Below are 9,521 nucleotides of genomic sequence, written 5' to 3' on the forward strand. Positions count from 1 at the left end.
CGATGTCATTTATACGGTATGTGTGTACATGTTAAGGTGAACACAACAGCGTTTCAAATAGTTGCCCTGGTAATTACCAGTTACTATGTAATGCCATGATTTAGCTGTGCGGCATGGCAGAGGTTTGCGCTCTCGAAGTGCTGTCTATAGTTAGTTATTCATTTATATATTTATTTATTTAGATAGTCATTTATTTATCATTTATTTATCTATTAATTTATTCCTTTGTTTATTTATTTATTTATGTATTTATGTATTCATTTATTTATTCATTCATTTCAAAACCACTTTCATTTACAACAAAACGTAAATTTAGTTACAATACAAATTTCTGGGCTGTAGTAGCCCTATCATTCAGCTCCAATTACATTCAAATCCAAAAATCCGCAAAGTTGGCACGTTAGCCGGCTTAGTTGACTTTTTACCGACAATGCTGAGATTTTGTCACAAAATATGTCAGAGGTCTCCTGCAGACATACCGCCAACTGAATTGTTCATGTTCTCTTGAATTGGACGACATATTTAGCACACTCACTGGTAGTGTCCTTCAACGTCTCCTCAGCTCATCTCATTTGTTCATGCATTCATTCATTCATTTATAAACAAGACATTGCAATAAAAAGTGGGATATTTAGTTAAGATTTAATTAAGCAATGAAGTAAATTGTTACGAGGTCGGCAAATGTAGGTATACATTTATTGTAAAATGTAGGTGTATTATTTAATACTGTATTATCATATCCCCAGAGTAGCGGAAAGATTACTAATAGCACACTCTATGCCATTCCATACAACTTATCAGGTCGCGGCTAATGTATAGTCGACCAAAAGTAAATAGGGTGTGATGTCGACATCGAAAGAAGAGCGTGACAGCTCGGGAGTGCGATGTTTTTTTGCAGAAAGCATGGGCATAAGGCGCTCGCGTGTAAACTGCGGGGCAGGAAGAGACGTTTCACTTGTAATAAGATAGGCCATAAGTGCAGCGATTGTTGGAGTAATTCGTATTCCACTGACAGAAAATTTGCCGCAAAGGTCAGTGCGGTACTTCAGAGGTACAAGAGTGACCCGCCCGACAGCGCGTCGATCGAGGAGCGGCGAAACGAGGACAGCGCGGGACACAAGGTGCGAGCAGATGACGCTTCGTCAGCGAGATCAAAGCCGTGCTTAGGTAAAAGCGTGTCAAGAGTTGCGGACAGCAAAATGGTCTCTGTTGTGTGCATGAAAATCGTAGAGAAGCCCCCGACAGTCACGAGGAACATGCCAGTGGTGAAAGGCAAAATCGGTCGCGTGAGCATGTCTTGTCCTTAGAGACACGAAATGTAGCGGCGTAATCGTGAAGCAGACGGTCGTCGACAAAGGTAAATATCTAAACAAGCATGGGCACCTGCAGATAGTCTGAAGAAGGTACCGATAGCGAGGGTGGACCTCAATACACCCTATTTCACCAGTAGCGTAGAGGCGTTATGTCCGCCAGATGGTCTGTACGTACGTTGTTATCGGAAAGATTTGTTGAGCTAGAGCAGCAGACGATCCCGACCCTACATGGAGCAAAGTACGTCACTATCAGGGAGAGGTGACACGCTAGTGCCTTTGAGAGAGTTCCGACGATGGAGCCAGGACACGTGGAAATTGATACGTCGACCAAGACATGATTGTGAGGCTGCAGCGTGATGACCCTTTAGTAAAGAAGTATAGGCAGAGGAACAGCGTTGAGGTTAGAGGTGATCAAGAAATTTTGTTCGAAGAGAAGAAAATGGCGTATTGTATAGGATTTACAAGCACCCCAAGGTTAGCCAGGAGACAAATCAGACAGATCATAGTCCCGAAGAGTGCGCAGACAAGTGATGCACATTCCAAGTGACTCGTTGATGGAAGGTCATTTGGGAGTAAAGAAGACTACTAGCAGAATTCTAAACGACTTCTACTGGCCAGGGATTCGGGCAAATGTATATTACGGTTTACTAGACGGTAAACAAAAACGAGTGACCAAAGGGCGTAGAACGGTTGCCTTAAAATTCTTTCGAGATGTAAACGGTAATCTTACCGAACGAATGATGGAGAAGCTGACACCCCACGCTCAGACGGCATTCTACCTCAACCACTCCTACACCTATTATGCCGTGGCGCACAAACACTTCACAAATCGCCGGGACAGCGTTCCTATCGCTTTCTGCGCCTATTTTGAACGGGAGTTTTGTCTTTTGCCAGACGATCTGGGCGTCTTACGCGACGTTTGCGCTATGAGTTTGGCTCCAAGAGCTTCCGTATCCGATGCAAATGGGTCTAGACAAGAAACTGCTAAGACGCAGTTCATGTGTTTTTCAGGATCGTTGGCTGCTTGGTTTACATCTTGCATAAATTATCGGCTCCGGGAGCCGTTTATTGGAACAACACACGACTGATAACTTCCCGCGTCTGATACATATCGGAATGAAGTGCAGTAATGGCGAGCACTTAGTGCATTTAGTGACGTCGGTGGGCAGTCTGAAACCAGTCTCTCTACGGCGAGGATTGACTCTCCGGAGAATGACGAGGGTGGAGAGAGACCGGGTCGAGTCTACGCACGAACACGTCGCGCCGAAAGTACCATCTAGATTTCGACCAATCCCAGCCACTACAAGTAGAAATGTGCTTCCATTAGCCATGGTTATTGATTTTGGCGTTGTGCTCGATGTTTGGATTGTGCAGAGAGCTGCCCTTGCCTTTGAATGATCAGCTGCTAGGTGTACAAAGACCCGCGTGAGAGGGCCGGAGAACGCATAGAAATGGATTTCGAGCAAGCTGGGAATCCGGCAGAGTTCTGCCAGTAGACAAGTGGTCAGTTCAAGAATTCATGCAGCGACGTCCACGGCGCGCTGAAACCATATTGTGAATGGTACAACGCGAGCGACGCGACGCGAATGCGTGCCACTCCCAAGCAAGACGACTTAAAGTTTTCAAGTTGACGCGACCCGACGCTTGGGCGTTGCATATTGTAAATGCAGCTTCGCGCAAACACACACCCATGCACAAAGAGGGACAAACAAACAGACAATCAGCTCGTGCGAATCATCATTCTAATGAAGAGACAGATCACCTAATGCCATTCATTCCATCATCAATTAGCATTGCGAGACTAGAAGCACCACATTTAACTGCTTGGTTTTGCTTTTCTGTTAGTAGAAAGTCGTTGATACTGCGCCGGTGCTGTAAAAGTGCAGAATCAGACTCTTTGGCATTCACGCTGCCTTGATTTCCAACCACACGGCGTCGTAAAGCGTAGTTATGCGCACCCAAGCCACTAAGCTTAGAGACTGGTCCACAGCCGTCTATGGTTGGTGTAGTACATGCAGAGCAAGTCTTTCTATTTGCTAACCTGTCACATTTCTCTAAACGACAAAAAACCCTTACATTGTACAAATAGACATATGTACGTGTAAGTCGATTTTTCCTCACGTTGCTCTTTCGCCATTCCAAGTAATAGGGTGTTAGAGCCTCTACTTTGACTCATGTTTCCTGCCTCATACAAGTCTGATTTATCATCACTCGAAGCGCCATCTTCAAATGTACTGTCACTATCACCCGAAACAAGAATATCCTTGTTGCAATCACCAAACCCTCTTGTCGACAAATCGTCAGTTTCGTTAATGCCATCAAAGTCACTGTCAGTCAAACTGTCTCGTTTCTCCAACCTTGCACATTCTAGTATTTGTTCGTGCGAAACCATCACGTCATTTGCCGCAGCCGACGACGAGCTAAACGAAAATGTTCTGTCAGCTACCTTCCATTTGCTACCCCCGTCTCTTCCATCTTCTCTTTCAGAGCACGAAGCAGAGTCGACACACATAGCCGACTTGTTCTGAAGTGATCTGCAGTTCCTAACGTCGTCATTGTAGGATAACATACCTTCACTGTTTCTAAATTTAATGTTCTGCAATGATAGCGCATCAAGAGAACGCAACTGACGATCGGAAGTGCAAGGCAACATACCACTTGGTCTTTCTTTCATGCGATGTGATAACTTCAATTTGTCAAGAGGTATGCTTACTAACAGCTGACCACTTTCACTGTGATGATGATCGGTACCTCCAGTGTTTTCAATAGATACGTAGTTATCAATATCTGCAGGCACTGTATTTTGGTTCAATAAATACGCTTTTTCATCATCCCCAGAATCTCTACTTTCACCCAGCTGTTCGTGGTTCTTAATATTTTCTATGTCTGTTGCTTGACATCCTTCGGATAACACCACGTCATCTGTTACACTCAACTGATTGCCATCACAGTCACTCTTTACTTCGTTGCTCTCTACCACGACTCCGTGTCCCAGAGTCACATGCACAACAAACTTAGGTTTTTTCCTGCTCGTTTCGTGCATCTCAATGTGCTCCTGTACACCTGTCACAGATAGTAATTCAGCCTCATCTACCTTCCCATGCTCTTCGTTAGACACCATCGTCTTAACAGCTTTTCTTTGTTGTCGTTTGTCAATAACGGCTTGAACAAGTGTTCTCCGCTTCCACAAAGACCGACGATGAACGTTAGTAAACTTACGCTTGCAAGCGAAACAAGTCTTCCACGTCTTTGCCAAATTCCTTTTTGAAGTAATGTGACGAAATCGGTGTCTTCTAGTTCTTCGTATTAGAGAGCGTTTCAATGGTGAACAATCTTTACCATTTCCATCATCGCCAGCAAACCCAGAAGTACACCTGTGACAAAACGTCTCATTCCAGAGCCTTGTACATGTACCATTAATTAAACGACTTTATCTATAATTCTTAACCTAGAACACGAAGTCGGGTCATCACCACAACTGTCTTTCATGTCACCCTTTTTCTCCGCGCCATCCAACTCTTGCATAGAATCGACAACAGGAATAGCATAAATTTCACAGTTAGTGTGCATTGAAAGATCTGAAATCGTATATCGCAAACCCAAGTCGTAGCCGTCCATGTCTTGTATCTTAGAGAATGACACGCTACAACACAAAATAAAAGAAAAATCACAAAAGGTACACATCATTATAACTACTATTATATATTATTAATGAAATAGCACTAAAACGCTAAAGCCTTGGGCTGCTAGCCTAGGTTACGGAACAGCTACTGCACACGTATGCCACCTGCTAATTGACGTGAAGAGCGTGAGACAGACACATTGACTAGCACGTGGGATTGCCCACATGTGACTGATAGCTATTCCACATGCCTCTTGAAAGCATGTACAAACGTCATCACATCCCCTGGCACGCTCACTAATAACCAGGATAACAATAAGTACATGCGCTCCATTCCCATTGACTGTCTGTCTACTGGCACACTACTGTAACCCTAGCGCATGTGTTATGAGGAAAAAGAGTCTTTTTAACACCGACTGAATCCCTCATAGCATGCCATGAAGAATTCAGTCAGTGTTAAAAAGTCTTTTTAACACGTAGTTTGTTAGAAACACTCTTTATAACAAGATACGTGTTAAAAAGACTCTTTTTAACAGGACTGAATTCTTCATAGCTTGTGTAAAATAAAGTATCCGTGTTAATTAAATTCAGTATGGTGTTGAAAAGACTCTGCTAAATTCAGTCCGGTGTTAAAAGAATAGTGCAGAATAATTTCCTGGATTACTTGATTAGGTGTAAACTTCTTTTTATCACGCGTGCCATACGCTCAGACTGTTTTCTTCAATGTACACTGATAAATTCGGTCAAATAGCGCGCGTTAGACGTTAGACAAAATGGCAGCTTCTTCGAACGTTGTACGTACATTACGTACGCTACAGTAATTGAACTAACTTTCAGGAGCGTAGCCGGCATAGGGCACAAGGGGCACGTGCACATGTGCTACGTACTCTAGAGGTAACCGAGACGTCTGTTTAGAATCCTCCTACGAATCCACATGCACCCACTGCAAATACAGGGAAGTCTAGACATCTGCCTCGGTGGTGCACTCCCTTGAAGAATGGTCCAGCTACGCAACTGAACCGTACTCGGTGATAAATAGGTTATTATATTTAGTCTGTGCTAAAGAATGCGCTCAGAACGCTATACTATACAAATCTTTATATCGCATTTGTTGCAGAGTTCGAATTCGTCTCTACTCTAGTAGTTAGTTCGTTTGTAGTGCAAGTCCAATTGACACGCGCACATCTACACAGGCAATCTGAAATACCGTCTGGAGCTTCCCTAGTCTTGTCGCATTTAAAATAACCAACACAATAGTACGCTGATGTGCGACTGTTTATTGAAGTATATTGTGTAGTAGACTAGATCAGATAGCTGGAACTCGTAAAGCTAAAACAGGTCATGCATCTAACCCTACGAAGCAATGACAGCGGATGTCTGTTGGTTGAAGAAGCGGCTATTTTGCCTAACGTCTAACCCGCGCTATCTAACTGAATTTTAACAGTGTACATTGTTAAAAACAGTCGGGGCGAATGGTACGCATGTTAAAAAGTCTAGACGTACCAAGTAATTGAGGACACTATAATACATTGTTCTTTTAAAACCTGACTGAATTTAACAGAGTCTTTTTAACGTCCGACTGAATTTAACTTAACGACTGAATCTAACACGGATACTTTGGGTGTGTTCGAATACTAGTTCTAGAACTGGAATTGTAGGGGGGAGTAAATTCTATAGCGTTCGATTGGTAGTTCTGACAGTTCTAGAACTGTCAGAACAGTTCTAGCAGTTCTGCCTAGCGAGCTGGAATTGTTGGAACTGTCACGCCCTAAGTGCAAAATTCTTGGAGGTTGACGAAGTGAAATGACGGGTACAGATGCTGAGGCCGTTGTGGACCTTCTTGTTGGTTATAATGAACACTTGTGGCGACCATCGGCTTGTCAAACACCAGAAGAACGACACTTGGGACTGATTACAGTGACCTTCTTGGCGCAAGCAGCTCCAAAAAACCGAAAGCGAAAGCACTGCCGATGTTCGAACAGACTACAACAAGTGGAGTAGAAACGTCGTGCTACTTCGTATGAGCCTTTGCGCGTGCTCAACTTGCTGACAGTTCTAAGCATTCGTTTGCTAGCAAGAGTTCAACAGTTCTGACCGTTCGAACGCACCCTTTATTTAGCACCGACTGAATTTAACACGACACATGAGCACCTTCCGCTGATTATTATTATCATCACCGTCGCTGTAGTCCTTGTCGTCGATAATAATAAGCTTGTGCGTGTATCCGTCCGTCCATTAGCCCGTCAGCCTGTCATGGAGCGTCGTAACAACAAAACCAAAACGAGCTATCTGCCGCATTTCTCATCAATCAAATGCTCATCAATCTTTCCTCGTTTACAACTAACGACTACTAAATATCTGTAAATGTCTTATCTCGGTCACGTGCCATACGTCATCTTCTCAATTCTGCAGGTGCAATTTGCCCATTCCAGCTAACACCAGTAATTTGTGTCCTCTTGAAATCAACTTTAATTTCAGCCATGAGCCACAAGATTTTGTAAAAGTCACGTGACTTAGCATAACGTAAGGTATTCAAAAGACGGCTGCGTACTTCCCGACTGCGTGACTTTGTAAGTGGATGTGTGGATGTGTGAACATGTATGTGACATTTCCGGTCTGCGTGACCTTGTTGTACGTTGTCTTGTCACGCTCGGGCATGTGGCCGCGCCTCCTGTGCAGTCCACCCAGTCAATTTGCCACAACCAGTATTTTGTGATTGACTGTTTGTTCATGGTCATACATGGCAAATGCTGACCATGAACAAACAGTCAATCACAAACCGCCAACGTTCATTAGAGAGTTAATCACCAGAACAGTCTATTAAAGGCACGTCTGCAATTGCATGGTCTTGTAGAAAACCAACTACGTGCAGAACATTTAACTGTGTGCACCAGCCAACGGAAAAATCCATCCTTTCCTGACTCACTACAATCTTACGGGTTCTGTTCCCATAACGCTGCATAACCATAAGCAACATCTACCTCGCATATAAAGGCTGGTTCACAATATTGACGTTGACGCTCAGCTGAGCTAGCGTCAACATAAAAAAACACCACCTTGACGCTGGCGGCATCCTTTGCTGACGCTGGAATAGAATTCATTTTATTCTAGCGTCAGCGTCAACATCCTCGTCAACCTCAATATTGTGAACCAGGCTTAAATTGCGTTACTTTGACGGTTACAGACTGTTTTAGAAATTTTTGTTGTAAGCAACTCCATTACGTCAACTCCCACAATGATTGGGCGACAAATTGGGATAACATGCACGCAGTGGTGGTTTCAGCTTTTTTGTAAACGGTTCCTGTAAACTATGGCGCTGAAGGCAATTCTTACAGTGTATCTGGGTGTCTGCATACATTCTCCACCACCACCAATGTCGCATGAGAACAGCGTACTCTTCTTGACGTGCTCGCTGTCATCTGGTAAGTCTCCCGTCTATAATTAAAAAGTCGGTAAGTCTCTCAAATTTCATCCCTTCTTTGCTCACCTCCAAATCTAGTAGTAGAATCCTGAATTAGCTGTGTGATGCTGGTATCTCCAGCCCGGTGGCAAAGACAATACTGTTGCCACCTGAACGTTTTCACTGTTTTCCACCGGTCTACCTATATGTTGGGATTCCCTGACAACACATCAGCTACTTTGGTTTGTTTGGTCGGTACAAAACACCCGCCTTTCTTATTCCCAAACCAAATACTCGAGTCTACCATCTGGCATGCTTGCCATTCGGACCTGCTGTTCCTATCACTGCTGAGTGGTCAATATAAGCGTTGACTGTATGACCATACATGTAGGCATAAAAATAAGAGACTGCCCACACACTACCGCCAGATTTTCTGACTACGTAACTGTATTTCTTTTCTGCCTTCTAAAGTGCACAGCTCGTAAATGCAATGGGATGCAGCCGCGTGTCAGACTGAGTCTATGACAGATTAGAAATCTGCGTACAAAGCTCAAGCAACACCACACCTTGTCCAAGTAGTCTACAGTCAAGCCTTCATATCGTACTTCATCGACCTGTTTCTGCATCATCACTACTACACCAGGAAAACAAGTTCTAATGGGACAGACATATTTGAAAACTACTTCAGCTTTTTCCGTCTGTCATTACCGTAAGAATAACAATGAAACGTGCTTTGTCATGCCCAGTAGTACAATGAGATTGAACAATCACCAACTTGAGCCAATGTAGTTTCACCTGCCATGTCTAGCCACAGGGTGTCTCATCCATGTTTCCAATTGCTGAGAGTGGGTGTACCAGCTCGTGGATATCATGTATTAATATTTCTTACACTCATCAAGCAAGAAGTAGTCTTGGCAATGTGGTCTGTGGTAGCTTCTGACTTACAGTTGTCTTTCTCCTTAGGGCCAACTCGCGACACTTCATGAATTTGTCAAGTCACCCTCTGCTGGCGCTAGAGTCTCCTGAAGCTTAAGAGCTTTGTGCAGAATACCACCCCTGGTCATGCAACAATTCCTGGACCTATCCTCCAAAATCCATGAGGTTAACATTCGCTGCTGTTCTACGTCTGGAAGCTTTGGTTGAATTCTAGCCTTCTTTGGTGTCCTCCTAACGATGACTCCTTGCG

At 43.8% G+C, this 9,521-nt stretch overlaps 1 protein-coding gene across 1 annotated transcript; it reads right to left on the reverse strand.

Annotated features, from left to right (window-relative positions):
• Positions 1 to 3,042: 3,042 nt before the first annotated feature.
• Positions 3,043 to 8,369, reverse strand: LOC134185691 (uncharacterized). Its single transcript, XM_062653547.1, has 4 exons — positions 8,269 to 8,369; positions 4,762 to 4,956; positions 3,435 to 4,687; positions 3,043 to 3,367 (listed from the first exon to the last, which is right to left on the reverse strand). Exons 1-4 carry the CDS (start codon positions 8,352 to 8,354, stop codon positions 3,072 to 3,074), a joined length of 1,830 nt encoding a protein of 609 aa, XP_062509531.1. The 5' UTR covers positions 8,355 to 8,369; the 3' UTR covers positions 3,043 to 3,071.
• Between the last annotated feature and the right edge of the window lie 1,152 nt (positions 8,370 to 9,521).

Source organism: Corticium candelabrum, chromosome 10, assembly GCF_963422355.1.
Source record: "Corticium candelabrum chromosome 10, ooCorCand1.1, whole genome shotgun sequence".
Classification (NCBI taxonomy): Eukaryota; Metazoa; Porifera; class Homoscleromorpha; order Homosclerophorida; family Plakinidae; genus Corticium; species Corticium candelabrum.